This window comes from Rhinatrema bivittatum, chromosome 1 (assembly GCF_901001135.1).
Source record: "Rhinatrema bivittatum chromosome 1, aRhiBiv1.1, whole genome shotgun sequence".
NCBI lineage: Eukaryota > Metazoa > Chordata > Amphibia > Gymnophiona > Rhinatrematidae > Rhinatrema > Rhinatrema bivittatum.
Window position 1 is genome coordinate 817,893,358 of NC_042615.1, and position 18,246 is coordinate 817,911,603.

At 50.4% G+C, this 18,246-nt stretch overlaps 1 protein-coding gene across 1 annotated transcript in view; it reads right to left on the reverse strand.

The window, feature by feature from the left end:
• Nucleotides 1-18,246, reverse strand: part of RUSC2 (RUN and SH3 domain containing 2) — a 187,725-nt gene that overhangs the window by 31,480 nt on the left and 137,999 nt on the right. The window contains exons 3-5 of the mRNA XM_029581846.1: nt 16,524-17,312; nt 12,934-13,137; nt 6,212-6,355 (exon numbers count right to left, since the gene is read on the reverse strand). Coding sequence (XP_029437706.1) covers nt 6,212-6,355; nt 12,934-13,137; nt 16,524-17,312 — 1,137 coding nt within the window. The remainder of the gene's footprint in view (nt 1-6,211; nt 6,356-12,933; nt 13,138-16,523; nt 17,313-18,246) is intronic.

Sequence of the window (18,246 nt, forward strand, 5' to 3'; positions counted from 1 at the left end):
ACCGCTTTAAAGCCGCGGCATGCATTTGCATGCGATTAGAGGAGAGTATCGGGGAGTTAGTGAAGAGAACTGTGCGTGCGGGGAGGAAGGGTGCACCTGACACTACCTCACTGTTTCTACCTCGACCTTACTGTATCGACCTGTTAATGCAAATAACATTTCCCCAAATGAGCGAGGGAAATTGAGGATAAAACCTTTCCCAAAAAACTGATTCCTCTATACCTCCACAACAGGAGAACCAGCTTGACCCCTAAGCAGCTCTGTAGCCTATATACAAGCAGAAACCTGACAAAAATACAAGCAGACTTTGACCCACACCAGGCTGGGGCTCTGGACTGATCTGTGGTATTCCAGGAATGAAAATTAGCAAGTAAGAACCAATTTTCCTTTCCTGTTCTTACCCGGATCAGTCCAGACTCCTGGAATGTACCCAAGCTTCCTTAATTAGGGTGGGACTGTGAAAGTCCTGCTCAAAGAACACTCTCACCAAAGCCCATGGACTGTGGGTCTTAGCCTTCCAAACGATAAGGTCTGGCGAAAGTGTGCAATGACTTCCAAGTAGCCGCCCGACAAATCTCTTGCAGTGACACCAGCTGGCACTCAGTCCACGAAGTCGCCTGAGACTGAACTGAATGAGCTCTCAGTTCCTCCGGGACCGGACGCCCTTTACAGATATAAGTGGAGCTTACTGCCTCTTCTTTCAACCACCTTGCAATCATGGACTTTGATGCCTTCTGCCTTTTCTTGGGGCCACTCCATGGCACAAAGAGATGGTCAGACAATCTGAAACCATTGGTGACCTTGAGATAATGCAATAAGGCCCGTCTGACATCCAAATACGCATCTCCTTAGGTGCAGAGATGACGCATCTAAATTCAGAAAGGCAGGTAGCTCGATGGACTGGTTCAAATGAAAAGACGACACCACCTTCGGAAGAAAAGAAGGCACCGTGTTCAAGGAAATCCCGGATTCTGAGATCTTCAAAAAAGGTTCTCTGCATGATAATGCTTGCAGTTACAAAATCCTCTGGGTGGAAAAAAAAGCTACCAGAAACACTACTTTCAACATAAGATCCTTTAATGTAGACCTTTTTAAAAGTTCAAAAGGATCCACACATATCCCTCTAAGAACAAATTCAGATTCCATGAGGGACATGTTTTTTCGTACCGGAGGTCGCACATGCTTAGCACCTCGAAGAAAATGAACCACATCTGGATGGGCTGCAAGCGACAGACCACGCACCTTACCTCACAGCCAGCCGAAGGCCGCAACCTGAACCTTCAGCAAGTTGAAAGCCAAGCCTTTCACCATACCCTTCTGTAGAAAAGCCAGGATGTGAGGTAAGGTGCGTGGATCTCTCTCTCTTCTGCGACTGAAGAACTGGGGTGCCTTGGCGTTCTTTCACATCACCATCAAGTCCAGGCGGGGAACACCCCATCTGCAACTTATCGGAGCCATCACCTCTTCCGATAGCTCCCATTCCCCTGGATCCAATTTCCGATGACTAAGAAAGTCCGCTTACACATTGTCTACTCCGGCAATGTGAGATGCCACCAGCATAAATAGATTCTTCTCGGCCCAGAGAAACAAATCCTGCGCCTCCTGGGCCATCGCCTGACTCTTGGTTCCCTCTTGACAGTTGACATGAGCCACTGTGGTTTCGTTGTCCGATAAGATGCACACCGCACAGCTGCTCAACAAAGGCAGAAACACAATCAAGGCGTAACGCACTGCCCTCATCTCTAAACGGTTGATAGACCAGGACTTCTCTTCCTCGGACCGTTACCCCTGAGCTGACTGATTCTGGCATACCGCTCCCAAGCTGGAGAGACTGGCATTTGTAGTAACCACCACCTAGTCTGGCACTTCCAGGTCCACTCTGTGCCTCAAATGTTCTTGACCAAGCCACCATGAAAGACTGGACCTGGCGGACTCCTCGAGTGAAAGAGGAAGATTAAACTCCTCCAACAAAGGATCCCAACAGGAAAGGAGCAACTGCTGCAGGGGCCTCATATGCGCAAAGGCCCAAGGCACCAGCTCCAAAGTCGAGGCCATAGAGTCCAGGACTTGTAGGTAATTCCAGACCCTGGATCTCCTCGCTTCCAATAATCTGTGCACCTGCATCTGCAGCTTGATAATACGATCCTCCGTAAGGAAAACCTTTCCTGCCTTGGTATCGAAGCACGCTCCCAAGGATTCCAGAACCTGAGTAGGGGTGAGGTGATTCTTCGCCAGATTCACCACCCATCCAAGTGACCCCAATTGCTGCAAGATGAGCTCCACTGCCTGAATGTCCAGGGCTTCCGACTTTGCCCGAATGAGCCAGTTGTCCAGATATGGATGAACCAGGATGCCCCTTTTTCTGAGCGTTGCCGCCACAACCACCATCACCTTGGTGAACGTCCACGGTGCCGTTGCCAAACTGAACAGAAGGGCACAAAATTGGAAATGTTTCCTGATGATCAGGAAGCGCAGAAACCTCTGATGCTTCAGATGAATCAGAATATACAGATAAGCTTCTGTCAAGTCCAGAACTTTCCCTTGCACACTGCTGCAATCACCGATCACAGTGTTTCTGAGGAATCTTGAGAGTGACATTTACTTTCTTTAAATCCATAATTTGATGGTATCAACTGTCCTTTTTCAGGACCATGAGATATATTGAATACCTGCCCGTATTTTGTTCCTCCACCAGGACAGGAATCATGGCTCCCAATGCTTATAACTGTTCCACATTACCTTGAACTACCTTTCGCTTTCCAACCGGGGCGCAAGGGGACACAATGAACAAGTTCCATAATGGATGGGAGAATTCTAATATGTAACCATCTTTTATCACGCCGAGGACCCACCGGTCTGATGATATCTTGGTCCACTCCTCGTAAAACAGAGTCAATCGGCCTCCAACCGGAGAAATCGAGGCGTGGACCGGCCTCGCTTCATTAGGTGGATTTGACTCCGCCAGAGCCCTGCCCAAGACCCTCTCTGGACTTCCTGCCCCCACGAAAGGGCTATTTTCAGGACTGCTGCCTCCCAAAGCCTTGCCTCTGAGTTCCCACCGGCGGCCTACTCTGCCAAAACCGCTGGTTTGATCAAAACCAGGCTCGCCACGCAAAGGACCCTTTACCACCTTTGGGCTTGTTTTCTGGCAGCTGATGCCCTTTAGACTCACTGAAACACTTCACAAGCTCCTCCAAGTCTTCCCCAACAGAAGCTTTCCTTTGAAGGGTAAAACCCCCAAATGAGACTTGGTCCACACATCCACTGACCAATTCCTTAACCAAAGGAGTCTTCTGGTCGAAACTGCAGACATCATAAATTCTCTAGGAAGTCTGGATGAGGTGATACAAAGCATCTGCTACATACGTAGCTGCTGCCTCTAGACAGTCCGCCTGTTTAGCTTCTAATAGAGACAGCGATCTTGTAGCCTGCAACTGCTGCACCCAGCGCAAACTAGCCCTCTGCATAAAACTACTGCATACTACTTCTCGAATGCCAAGCGTGGACACCTCGAAAATCTTCTTGTGATGAATCTCCAACTTCCTGTCCTGAATATCTTTCGGAGTTGCTGAACCCAGTACAGGAATAGTAGTCTACTTTGTGACCACAGACACGGAAACGTCCACCTTAGGGATCGCCAACAAGTCCAGGGTATCCTCCGGTAACAGATACAACTTTGCCATTGCACGACCAACTTTCAAGCCCATCTCCGGAGTGTCCCACTCCCTGACCACCAGCTTTTTCACGGACTTGTGAAAAGGGAAGGCTTTTGCCGGATCCTGCAGGCCATCCATGACTGAATCCATGCCCTCCTGATCAGACTCTTCTTAAGGGACTTTAATCCCTAGCTTTCTGAGCACTTGCGGAATCAAAGGCCACAACTTCTCCTTTCGGAACAATCGCACCACCACCGTCATCTGGTCCAACCCACCATTCAGATCTGGACTATCCGGAACAACACCCGGGGCCACAGGATCATTGTCTGCCCCCATAGGGTCCGGAATGGCTACACCCTGAGGAGCCCCTTCCGAATCATTAGAGTCAACATCCGAATAGGAGGACACTGTCCTGAACCTGAGGATCCTAGGCGTCCTGCATGGCACTGGCCCCTCAGACCCCCAGATCTCTTAGCCGGTCTCTGAATGGCAGGCTTCTGAGAGCACCCGACTTCCTGCCAGCTGCCTCGCGGGCCAAAAAGTTTTGTGCATCAAAAGAATAAATTCGGAAGTGAAAGGGGAGGGATCCTCTGAGGCATCATCAGAAGGATCCCCCTCCCCATCCAAATTGGGCTGCCTCTGGTCAAAAATCCTTGCCCTTCCGGGGACAACGGAGGAGGGAGGTCATCACTACCCTGACCACAAAATGGCCGACTTTCCCACGCTCTGCGGGGGAGGGGTGGCCGACTTTAAAGATGCTCCCGTGCCTGAAGTCAGCTTTGCCTGCCAGACCACTGCAGGCTCTGATGGCCTCAACCCGCCCTCTCCACCAGAGAGGTAAGCGGGAGCACAGTTTATTGCGGGAGAGACAAGTACTGCCATGCAGCACTGCGGATGCAATAAGGCATGCTGACTTTGATCAGGCCCGACCACGCGGTTAAAGAGAACGAGCTCCACCAGGCAGTCCGCCTGCACCGCGCTGTGAAACAGGTCCACTGCCCACACTCCCACCTCAGCAGAGCAGCTCCCAACTCTCCACACAGTCTCCCGGCCGCGGAAGCCTCCAAAAGATTCTGCTAACGAAGCTCTTTTTTTTTTTTTTTTTTTTTTAAACTTTAACAACGCACAAGAGAGAAGAAACCGATACTTCCCTGACTGGTAGCTGCTGCTGAAGAGCCAGGGTTCTCATGTGGGAGTGGGGGGAAGAGGGAACTAGCACCACCAGCTATACCTCCCCCGGCGGCGACAGACTGAGACAGGTAAGGGTCCCCAACACCCTGCTCGTTGCCCTCAACACCAGGAAGGATAGCCGGCGCATAACAAGGGCCTAACAACCTCTTGGGAGGAAATTTAGAAGAATCCTCTACTTTATTATTTTTTTTAACTCATCAAGACTGCAGGGATTGCACCTCCACCACCTGCTGGAGACAGAGAAATATTGAGGGATTGCAGGTGGCCCTCCAGGTTATTGGCAGTATCAGTGAAACTTTCTCTGTCGCCACCTGCTGGAAGGAAGGCAAAACTCAGGAGTCTGGACTGATCTCGGTATGAACAGGAATGAGGGATTATCTACACGACACTTGCTAGCTGGTCCGTGACCGCACAGTGAAAATAAAATCTCTCAATTTACTGCTAACGATCAAAATGCGCTTGAGGAGAGCGAGGGGGAGTCAGCTTCGGGCTTCCCCATCGGACGTCTCCCTTCAAGCCACCGGCACAGATTCGGAGTCTCGCTGCACTTGGCTCTACGTTTAGGCATTGTTTGAAGTGGTAAAAATTCAGAGAGCATCTCCGTGGGACACAGATCGGAAGACCCTGAGCCAGCTCCCGCAGCTCTGCCTGCACCAGAAGAAACAGATTCAGGTGTCTCCGCGACTCGGATCAAAATCTTGGCACGGCACGGGATGTGTAACCCCGCCATGCACCGTAAGAGCTGGAATCACTTGTCGGGTGACTAGCTGGCTCCATTTGAGCCAGCCCTGGTTTTAACCCGGGGCATGCAGGGAAATGTAGTCCTGCTTTTCTTAGAAAATAGGGAGCTACATGTTGCTGCTTATAAGAGGTTAATATCAGGTTGGGCTCTGAACACAGAGCCAGAGATATCACCTGCCCCAGGTCCAGGAAGGAAACTTTTTTGGCCAGTCCTGATTTTTGGACTTAAGTCCCCATGTACTATGGTATTCGTAGTCCCTGCCTCTACTATGTGAAATCAGTGCTGCAGGTAACGGATGCGCCAGGATGGGGTTGTCAGAAATCCAGGACTGGCCTGGAATCTCCTTCCACGATCTGGGCCCTATAGGATGATCCCAAGATGGGTGATACAATGGCTGTCACCAGTGGAGCGTGAACTCTGGTATCTGGGTGGTACAGCGGCTCCGTGGCTGCAGTGGTTTTGAAGCAGCCTACGAGTTTTGGGAGCGTGTTGGGGGTAAGGCATATTTAGGTGGCTTTGCTTGAGTGTGGGTGGACAGCTATGCGAGGTCTCGTTCTGCTGCTGGCAGGAAATGGAGACCGTTGCCGGGGAGCTGTCAGGCCTGGGGCCTGCGGTCTTTTACCTTTCTTCTGCACTAAATCGACAGAGATGGATTCCGAGGCGCCATCAGGAGACAAGCAGAACTCGGCCGGAGGCTTCTCTGCCAGCGAGAAGAAGTCCGGGAAGAAGTCGCTGTGGTTTATGTGAAGATGCTTCGCCAAGGGCCCTGTGGAAAGCAGAGAAGAAGTCATCACTCAAAGAAATAGCGAGGAGCAGGAATCATTACACACAGGATCAGGAAGAGACCAGAGAGAAAAGCGGGCCTGAAGAGCGGAGCAGCAGTCATTACACACGGAGACAGAAAGGAGCAGGAGTCACTTCTCTCGGGAACGGAGGGAAAAACAGGACCAGAGGAAGGGGAGAAAGGCATTGCACAAAGAAAAAAAGAGAGAGGAGCAGGAGTCATTTAACAATGGGACCGGAGGGAGAAGTGAGAGACTGTTGGTTCGAGAATAAAGCTGATGCTCCTTAGAATGGAAAATTGGTTCTTACCTGCTAATTTTCATTCCTGTAGTACCACAGATCAGTCCAGACTCCTGGGTTTTGCCTCCCTGCCAGCAGATGGAGACAGAGAAAGATTCACTGACACTGTACATAACCCAGAGTGCCACCTGCAGTCCCTCAGTATTACTCAGTACCCAAGCGTAAAATATTTTACAAAACTTCTCAATAAATCAACTCTATAATATTCCCTGGAACAAGCAGAGGAAAGAGGAAAATTCCTTACTGAGAATTATAACCAACGTTGTAACCTTTCTTGAAAAACACCAATGAGAAACCTGTGCCATTCTTCAGAAATCTTCAGAAGCATTATAATAAACAGATCACAAGCAGACTCTCCAAAAACTCCTCTCCATCACCGGGCAGGACTCTGGACTGATCTGAGGTACTACAGTAACATAGTAACAGAGTAATGACGGCAGAAAAAGACCAAAATGGTCCATCCAGTCTGCTCAGCAAGCTTTGCAAGGTAGTAACTGCCAATCCATGCAGGTTACCCCCATGATTCTGTTAAGGGTAGTAACTGCCAATCCATGCAGGTTACCCCCATGATTCTGTTAAGGGTAGTAACTGCCAATCCATGCAGGTTACCCCCATGTTTCTGTTAAGGGTAGTAACTGCCGCTCCATGCAGGTTACCCCCATGTTTCTGTTAAGGGTAGTAACTGCCAATCCATGCAGGTTACCCCCATGTTTCTGTTAATGGTAGTAACTGCCAATCTGTACAGATTATCCCCATGTTTCTGTTAAAGGTAGTAACTGCCGCTCCATGCAGGTTACCCCCATGTTTCTGTTAAGGGTAGTAACTGCCGCTCCTTGCAGGTTACCCCCATGTTTCTGTTAAGGGTAGTAACTGCCGCTCCGTGCAGGTTACCCCCATGTTTCTGTAAAGGGTAGTAACTGCCGCTCCCTGCAGGTTACCCCCATGTTTCTGTTAAGGGTAGTAACTGCCGCTCCTTGCAGGTTACCCCCATGTTTCTGTTAAGGGTAGTAACTGCCGCTCCGTGCAGGTTACCCCCATGTTTCTGTTAAGGGTAGTAACTGCTGCTCTGTGCAGGTTACCCCCAAGCTTTTTTATTCATTCCCATCCTTCAGCCTTTAGGGATCCACAGTGTTTATTCCATCCCCTTTGAAATCCTTCACAGTTTTAGTCTTCCCCACTTCCTCCGGAAGGGCATTCCAGACATCCACCTTCTCAGTGAAGAAATATTTCCTGACATTGGTTCTAAGTCTTCCTCCCTGGAGTTTCAAACCGTGACCCAATGGGAAAGGTTTGTTGTTGACCATGGATCATTAAAACCTTTGAAGTATCTGAAGGTCTGTATCATATCACCCCTGCACCTCCTCTCCTCCAGGGTGTACATAATTCAGGTTCTTCGTCCGGGGAGTGAACATCCAATCGGTAGTGTCTGGCAAAGGTATGCAAAGACTTCCAATTAGCCGCCCTGCAAATCTCTTGTGGCAACCCTAATTGCCATTCTGCCCAGGAGGCTGCCTAGGAACGGGTAGGATGAGCCCTCAACCCCTACAGGATAGGACAGGATGAGCCCTCAACCCCTACAGGATAGCCTCCTTCAACCAACGCGCAATCGTGGCCTTTGAAGCTTTCTGACCCTTTTTTGCAGCACTCCACAGCACAAAAAGTTGATCCAACAATCTGAAACTGTTAGTGACCTCTAGATACTGTCACAGCCCTGCATTGTTAGCCAGTTTCATGATCATATATAAGTTCTATATATATATTTAGAGTGCCTTATTCCCGACCCAATGCACTTCCAGTATAGCCTTGTTAAGTTTACAACATTATTCCTCTGTCTCTGGCACATTTCTGCTTCCAAGTTCACATAACCTTGTTTTATTGTAACTTTTCTTCCTCTTCAATATTATTGTTACAACCCCTCTGTTCCTTGTGAACCGATATGATATGATTTGTATCATGAATGTCGGTATAGAAAAGAGTTAAATAAATAAAACAGATACAGGTTTTGCACCTCCTCCATCTGCTGGAGACAGAGAAATACTGAGGAGCTGCAGGTGGCACACCGGGTGAAGAGGCGTGCCTGCGAAACTTTCTCTATCTGCTGGAAGGGAGACAAAACCCAGGACTCTGGACTGATCTGGGTACGTACAGGAAACTGGCCCCATCAGTTATCTCCCCCTTCAGCAGGTCAAGGATCCGGACTGACCCAGGGGTTTCCAAACCACCACCCCCCGCTCCTCTACCTGAAAGGATGGCCCCACCAGGACCTACCAACCCTCAGGGAGGGCTTAACCAATCATCCTATCCCTAAAACTGCCTTTACATCTGGTTTTGTTTGTTTTTTTAAATCTCAGACTGCAGGATTTGCATCACCTTCCAACTGCTGGAGACAGAGCAATACTGAGGGACTGCAGGTGGCACACTGGGTTATGTACAGTGTCAATGAAACTTTCTCTGTCTCCATCAACTACTAGCCGGACTAGGGCTAATGCATTTCATTTAGGCCGATGATGTCCAAATCTTAGTTCCGATCATCGACTCAACTGAAACCGCCCTAAAACTATGGGAAAGTCTATCTCTCTGCAATAAATCAACTCCTAACTCAGATGAGCCTATCCTTAAACCCGTCTAAAACTTAATTCCTCATATTATGCCACAAACTGAACAATAAAGTTATCTCTGATGTGAAAACAGTTCAGATGAAATACTCCATTTTGCACGAAGTAAAAGGCCTAGGAGTACTTTTAGACAGTTTATTAAACCTAAAGAAATTTATAAGTACCCAAATTAAAGACTGTTATTACAAACTTCATGTCCTAAAAAAATTAAGACCCTCCCTCCTCCATACAAACGATTTTAGAACTGTACTTCAAGCTCTCATTGTCCCAAAAATCGATTACTGCAATGCCATACTTTTAGGCCTTCCTGCATCCACTGTCAGACCTCTTCAATTACTGCAGAACACTGCTGCTAGAGTACTCACTAATACCAGAAAAGCTGACTATTTAACACCTATTTTAAAGGAACTGCATTGGCTGCCAATAGCACACAGAATACGCTTCAAAATTTTAACTCTTAATTCATAAAACATTATACAATGACAAAGTTGAATGGCTCAATGCCACTCTCCATTTTCATACGCCACAAAGGAACACGCGCTCAGCCAGCATTGGTACTTTATCTGTACCTTCTCCAAAACTAGCACACCTGAGTACTGTCAGAGAGCGAGCTCCATCCCTAGCAGGACCTCACTTATGGAATTCTCTAGCACAAGAAGCAAACCCCCGAATCTTCAAGAAGAAAGTAAAGATCTGGCTGTTCTAACAATGGCTACTTTAACACTACCTTAAGCCACACCTGATTTCATACTATCCACAGAAAGCAGAGCCCATTCGGTACATCTGATGTCTTTTATAGTTTTACTTTTTCGATATTAGTATTTGCCTTCTTAAGATGTTTCTAAAATAGAAATATTTATTGTATATTTTAGTTTAATGTTTTTCTTAATTAACCGTGTAACTTCTTGTTTGCCTTTTAATCGTGTTTATATTTTATTACATTGTAAACGGATGTGATGTTTCCTGCGAGCTTCTGTATATAAAAACAAATACATAAATCAGTCTGCTGGCAGGGAGGCAAAGCCCAGGAGCCTGGACTGATCTGGGTATGTACAGGGCACAAAGGTTCAACGCCCTGAGATGAACCTTGCTTTCGAACGCATCTGGGCGAGATCCGTGGGGGTGCTAGAAGAGGGACTGACAGGACTCTCTTTATGGCAGTCTGCCTACAGAGAAAAAGGATCTTCGTATACGGGAACGGCAAAGGCCTGGCAGTTTCCAGAACCGGCTTTGCATCATCGCTAAGAGATCTATAAATTACCCTCAGCGCCAGCAGGAGTTATTAGACACAGGACCGGAAGAAGGAACAGCAGGAGTTGCCCGTTCTGGGAAGAAATATTTCCCCATGGTGCTCCTGGGGTCTCAGGCCATGACCTCTTTCATCTGGAAGGTTCTTTCCTCGGGAAAAGGCCGAGGAGCACAAGCTGGGCTCAGGTCTCTCGCAGGGTGGCACAGAGCACTGCCGCTGAGCCACCCTGTGCCGGCCCTCTCCAACCTGCCCCTAAACACCGTCTCCCTGCGTGACGTCTTCCAAAGCTTCACGACCCCCGACACGTAGAAAGCTCTCCCTAATACAGGGCTTCCCGAACCTGTCGGGTTTTCAGGCCATCCATAGTGATCAGGCAGCAGATACATAGGCATCTAACCTGAAAAAGCCATCAGCTGCTTCTCCTGGTGACAGCTCCAGGTCATCACGGACCGGCTGAGCAGGGCCTGCCTTTACCCACCTTCCAAACACGGGCTCTGCAGCTTTGATCTTCATGGACGCACTGGGGGCAAAATCCAGGATGGAATCAGCCGGTCCCTAATGCCCTGGAGCTATCCCGTCAGCCTATATGCAAATCCCCACTCTCCCCCTGGAAGGGGCTGCTTCTTTCAATCAGATCCAGAACAAAAAGAGAGAAGCCCACTGCAGTCACTGCGATTTCTACAATCCCTGCAGTCACTGTGACCACTGCAGTTCCTGTGATCTATACAATCACTGCAGTCACTGCAATCTCTACAGTCCCTGCAATCAGTAACCACTGCAGTCCCTGTAATCTTTACAATCTCTGCAGTCACTGTGATCTCTACAATCATTGCAATTTCTACAATCCCTGCAGTCACTGTGACCACTGCAGTCACTGTAATTTCTACAATCCCTGCAGGCACATATTGGTCTAACACAGACTATAGTAAAACACATTATGGCATTACAAATACTTTATAAGATACATATTTAAGTATGACAGATTCACTGGAAGTCACTGTGACCTCTGCAGTCACTGCGAGCTCTACAATCCTTGTAGTGATCACTGCAGTCACTGCGAGCTCCACACTCCCTGCAGTCATTGTGACCACTGCAATCACTACGATCTCTATAATCCCTATAGTCACTGTGACCATTGCAGTCCCTGCGATATCTACAACCACTGAGGTCACTACAATCACTGCAGTCACTACAATCACTGAGGTCACTACAATCACTGAGGTCATTACAACCACTGAGGTCACTACAATCACTGAGGTCACTACAATCACTGCAGTCATTACAACCACTGAGGTCACTACAATCATGCAGTCATTACAACCACTGAGGTCACTACAATGAGGTCACTACAATCACTGCAGTCATTACAATCACTGAGGTCACTACAATCACTAAGGTCACTACAATCACTGCAGTCATTACAACCACTGAGGTCACTACAATCACTGCAGTCATTACAATCACTGAGGTCACTACAATCACTGAGGTCACTACAATCACTGCAGTCATTACAACCACTGAGGTCACTACAATCACTGAGGTCACTACAATCACTGCAGTCATTACAATCACTGCAGTCACTACAATCTCTATAATCATTGCACTCACCACAACCACTGTAGTTACTACAACCACAGAAGAAACTACAACCACTGCAGTTTCTAAAACCATTGCTGTCACAGTGACCACTGCAACCCCTGCGGTCACGACCACTGTGATTACAATCACTGCAGTCAGTACAACCATTGTGGTCACTACAACCACTGCTGTCACTGTGACCCTTTTGTGCCTAAACTTTACTGGAATAAAGAATGATGCAAGGCCATCTTCAGCCAAAGCAGTCACCTCCGTGGGAAGCTGTGCAGGCAAACAGTATGGCTGAGTTCAAAACGGGGATCGGATAAGGGTATGGAAGAGAGCTTGGTCACCAGCTATGCAGCAGAGTAGAGAGGGGACCAGTGCTTCAGGGGCTGACCTGCTCTCCTCTGAAGCTGCTGCCCTCAGACCCAGCTTGGCAGCAGGAATGCGAGGCAAATTAAAGGTACAAAAGGGCTCATCCTGCAGTGCTGCTGCCGTTTCTGTTAATTTGCATATCCCTGCTGCTGCCCCACAGTGTACACAAGTCAGCCTATCCCTTGTCCCAATCCTGACAGTGTCCTGGGGGTATCTGTGGTGCTTCTATGCAGCTCACAAGTTAATGGCCCCTGCTGAGGTATTCTTACAATTGTAAGAGTGTGCTCGGTCTCTGAGGTTGTCTTGCCTCTTGGTGCTCTCTCCCCTAGGAATAAGTGTGAGGCTCCTCTTATAATGGTAAGAGTGCTCCTGGCACCACGGACCTATCAGCAGAGAGGGCAGAGCAGCCAGGGAGTTAGGGTGACACAAGGCCTGCACACTCACCGTTCAGCCTGGGATGAATGTGGCTGCCATGGATGCTGCCGGGGAAGTCAAAGATCAGGCTCCTTCTGGTCACCCTGGGCTCTGCCTGCTGCTTGCGGTCCAGGCTGCCCGCCAGCCCAGCTAGGCCCGAGACTCCTTCCAGGCCCAGGGGGTTCCTCCGCCTGTACTCCCGCCACTTCAGGGCCTGCGGAGAGAGGTGGTTGGCTGGAAGATCCCAAGGACGAGAGAGAGAGACAGACAGACAAAAGAGACAGCGAGTTAGTTTCTGACGCGGGGCATGTCAGAGACCTCAGCTCATCCTGAAGGGAAGGGACTGCGATTGTCCTAGCGGGGGCAGGGGTGGAGTTTCTCTGTGTGGCCCCTGAGCGGGAACCTGTTTGTTTTGACCCTTATTGGTGGAAGCCAGGGATCTCGTGATCCGGCTCTGGGGTCAGATGTTCACAGTGTGTCCCAGCAGTAGTGGCCGGCGAGGGTTGGTTGTGCGGAAGCTCCCGAACCCATGGCAGAGCGAGAGATCCCCAGGCAGCTTATTTTGTTTCCTGGGAGGACTGAAGAGTATCTTCAGTCCTAAAGCAAACAGAAAGCAAAAGTGGAACCGGGAGCACGAATGGGGAAAACCCTTTGCGTGGCATAAATTTATTTATCGGATTTTTATATTCCACTTTTTGACACTTCAGAGTGGATTACATTCCGGTACTTTTGCTATTTCTCTGCCCCCAGAGGGCTCACCGTCTAAGCGTGCACCTGAGGCAATGAAGGGTAAAGTGATTTGCTCAAGGTCACAAGGAGCAGCCGTGGGATTTGAACCCTGGTCTGTAGGCTGCTGTTCTAACTGCTAGGCCTCTCCTCCACAGAACCTCAGAACACAAAGGATCTGATGAGTTGTAACCCTTGTGCCCAAGTGTCAGGCTGTGACTGTCAACTGTCAGTACATTAAAAAAAAAACCAACTAGTATTTTGGCCTGCCCATAAAAAAATAAAATCAAGTTGGGGGACCTGGGTTTCTGATGCTGTGGCTCGGGCTCTGTGAGACTGTGGAAGTCAGGAGTCAGGGGCTCTGTCTATGTGCACAGTCCGGATAGCAAAGTTAGATGGATAAACTTATCCGGCTAACTTTGGAGGCGCATTCAACAGTGCAGCCACAGTATTGAATATAGCCGGATATCTTCATTAGTCAGCCGGCTAACGACCATGGCCTAACTTTATGACAGCTCTTTGACTGGTCCAGACTTAGCCGGCTAACAACTCCTTCAGCTAGAATTCAGCCTAACAAGGGCCGACTATGGCCGGCCAAGCCATTTAGAAGGATAACTGTTACGTAATATGTCTAAATGGCTTTTGAATATGGGCCTCAGCAAGTCCAGCTGTGCACAAAAGAGCAATGACGAGCTGCGCGTCTGTGAAGGAGGTAGGCTGTCAGCAAAAAACACCTGGCAGACTGTCAGTGAAAGTCATTTCCCTAAGCTGGACACCCTGGAGGAGGGAGCAGGTGGCCTTGGCAGTACTGCGGCTGGAAAGAGGAGGTGACAGGGGGCTCCGGAGAAGGGAGAGGAGGGTGGGAGGGCAGCGGAAGATCGTGGGCCTTTGGCGGGTCAGGGGTGGGCTTGGGAGAGAGGAGATGGCAAGTGAGCCGACCTAGTCCAAGAGAGAAACAGCCGGGACCTGCTGGAGGAGGAAAATCGACACAGGCGAGCTTGGAAGGGGAAGGACAGGAGGGAGAAAAGGTAGTGGGGGGGGGGAGGGGAGAGGCGATAAGGAGAAAGGAAGAGAAAGGAAGAGAAAGAGATTAAGCATGGGAGAGGAGAGAGAAGCAGGCATTATTATTTCAAATTCATTACTCGTAAAACAGTGAGGCGGCAGGTGGGAGGGGCCTCAAATAAGGCCGAAGGTCACTGCTCCTTCTGTGACCACGAAGCTCGGGCGCTGGAGCAGGAAACGCTGGACGGCCACCTCCGGGGTGCACGGACGGCAGGCGCAGTATTGCCATAGGGGCAGACCAGGACATCGGGCTTCTCTAAATCAAGCCCGGAGCCTGGGGGGGGGGGGGGGGGGGCAGGGAGGCCGCACAGCCGGAAGCAAAACTCCCAGCTGACCTCGTCCTCGCCCAGCCGCAGAGTCAGCGCCTTCCTCCTCTGCTAATCAGTGCATTTCCATATTCAGAGCGGGGCTGAGGAGGCCACATTAAGCGGCATCGTCGAGCTGCGTTTCCTTAGTGGCGGCGGCAAGGGGAGAGCAGGAGCTGGGGCCCTCTGCGGCTTCCTCCCGCTCAAGGGGGCGCTGCGGGATACTGGCAGCGGGATCCTCCGTTCCCGGCTACCCGGGGGGCTCCCCAGTTTCCTACCCCCCCCCTACCTACCGCCCCCGTGGAGAGCCCGGCCACCCAGCAGCGACAGGTCCTGGGCGGGATCGTTGGGCGTCACTGTGGGATGACTGCGGGGACTCGCTCCCCAGGGCTGGGGGTGGGGTGAGGGGGGGCCGGCATGAACATGCCGGCCCCCCCCTCATGCCCCTCGTAGTCTACTCCCCTGAAACTCCCCACTGTCTCTCCCCTGTCTCACCACCCTGAAACCACCCGTCTCACCTCTCAACCCACCCATACCCCCCCTCACCCCACTCCCCTCACCCTTCCCTATACCCCCCGCCCACCTCTCACCTCGTCGCCACCTATTTACCGTGCTCCACTGTAACTCCAGTTAAAACCTACAACCTTTATGTTTAAATCAAGATACCTTTATTACCTGCTGTAACTGCTGTAAATAAGCTAATATTTTATATATATGTGTTTGTTTAATTTGTTTGCTTAAATAAGTTATCAATATAATCCACCATAACTGCTGTAATTAAGCTTTCATATATATCATTATATAATCTATTTATCCTTCATTAACCGCTGTAACTAATCAACCATGTTCTAACCTCCTTAAGCAACCTCTCTTGTAAATACTGCTACGTTCCTTTTACCTTTTTCAGCTGCTGTCTTTCCTCCTTTACCTCTCTCCCCCCCCCCTTTTTTCGCTCCTGCTCCATCCCCCACTCCCTGTTTTTTGTAATTTCCTCCTTTCTCAAGTTTATTGCAAACCGGCGTGATGTGCTCACACGAACACCGGTATATTAAAAGCTGTTAAATAAAAATAAATAAAAAAATATTCCTGGAAGCAGAAGGTGGGCTGGGGAACCAAACCCTCCATCCAGCACAGGTCCTGTACGAGGTTCATAATGGCAGGGCCGCCCAAGGAGATCAGGGCGCCGCTGTGCTGATTATCAGCAGGACCCCACGCGGTTCTGCTGATGATCAGCACAGCACAGTTACTGCCAAGCACGAGGGCAGCAGGGGCGGCTGAAACATGAGGTCGGATGGGGGCAAAAAAAAAAAAAATGTACAAAGGTGAGTGGCGGTCAGAGGCTTCCAGGGCCAGAGATTTCACCACACTGGGAAGAGGAGGCGGCTGTGACGCGCTCGGGATAGCATTGCCCCTCCCCCCCAGGTCAGGGTAACACAAGCTCGAGTGATTAGGGCACTGGGCGAGGCGCGGGTGAACCAGAAGGTGCCCCGGGGCTCCGCCTCGCGCTTTTCCAATCTGGGCTCCTACCGTTGACAGGCCTGGACGCCAGGCTGCTCCCCGGCCCCGTCTTGCTGCTCTCGTCACTCCTTCCCGGCGTCTGGGCCTGGCTGCCCGCTCTGCCCGGGCCCGGCTCCAGCAGGGGCCAGGGAGGGAGGGAGCCGGGCTTCAGGCCGAGCCCCGAGGGCTGGCTCTTCCGTTCCAGGGCCCCCGCCTCCTTCTTGGGAACGGGCCTGGGGGTTCTGCTCTCCTGGGGCGCTTCGCGGGGCCCCGGCCGGGCGAGCTCCGCGGGGCCCGGCCGGGCGGTGCCCCTGGCCGGGGAAGGCCTGGTGGGGAGGAGGTTGGCGGACAGAGGGCAGGACCTGCTCCGGGGAGGGCGAGGCTCCTTCGCTCTCTCCGGAGGAGTCGGGGAGCCGGAGGAGGAGGTGTCCGTGACCTTGCAGGGCGTCCCGCCGCCCCTCACGGGAGAGTAGCTGCCCAGGGGGGACAGCCGGGCGGTCTCCGGCGTGGGCTTCCTGCCGCAGCCGTCGGCCCCGTCGGCGGAGCGCTTGCCGGGGGGGCGCTGGGCCTGTATCTGCTCCATGCACAGCCCGGCGGAGGTGGCCGAGGACTGGGACTCGTCGGAGTTCTGCTGGCTGGGGGCCCGGCCAGCCGAGAGACCGTAGAGCTGGGACAGGCTGGAGGTGAAGTGGCTGTGCAGGGGCCGCGGCTTGGCCGTCTTGCTGAAGTGATGCTGGAACACGAAGGGCTGGATGGGCAGCGTGGTCGGGCGCTGGTCCCTGGAGTAGCGGACAACTGGCTTCCCGTCGCTGCCGAGGCCTGGAAGAGAGGGAGAGAGCAAAGAGAGAGAGAGCACAGAGTGATGAGACAGGCAAATGCGCGGAACATAAGAACATGCCATACTGGGTCAGACCAAGGGTCCATCAAGCCCAGCATCCTGTTTCCAACAGTGGCCAATCCAGGCCATAAGAACCTGGCAAGTACCCAAAAACTAAGTCCATTCCATGTTACCATTGCTAATGGCAGTGGCTATTCTCTAAGTGAACTTAATAGCAGGTAATGGACTTCTCCTCCAAGAACTTATCCAATCCTTTTTTTAAACACAGCTATACTAACTGCACTAACCACATCCTCTGGCAACAAATTCCAGAGTTTAATTGTGCGTTGAGTAAAAAAGAACTTTCTCTGATTAGTTTTAAATGTGCCCCATGCTAACTTCATGGAGTGCCCCCTAGTCTTTCTACTATCCGAAAGAGTAAATAACCGATTCACATCTACCCGTTCTAGACCTCTCATGATTTTAAACACCTCTATCATATCCCCCCTCAGTCGTCTCTTCTCCAAGCTGAAAAGTCCTAACCTCTTTAGTCTTTCCTCATAGGGGAGCTGTTCCATTCCCCTTATCATTTTGGTTGCCCTTCTTTGTACCTTCTCCATCGCAATTATATCTTTTTTGAGATGCGGTGACCAGAATTGTACACAGTATTCAAGGTGCAGTCTCACCATGGAGCGATACAGAGGCTTTATGACATTTTCCGTTTTATTCTCCATTCCCTTCCTAATAATTCCCAACATTCTGTTTGCTTTTTTGACTGCCGCAGCACACTGAACCGATGATTTCAATGTGTTATCCACTATGACACCTAGATCTCTTTCCTGGGTGGTAGCACCTAATATGGAACCCAACATTGTGTAAATATAGCATGGGTTATTTTTCCTTATATGCATCACCTTGCACTTATCCACATTAAAT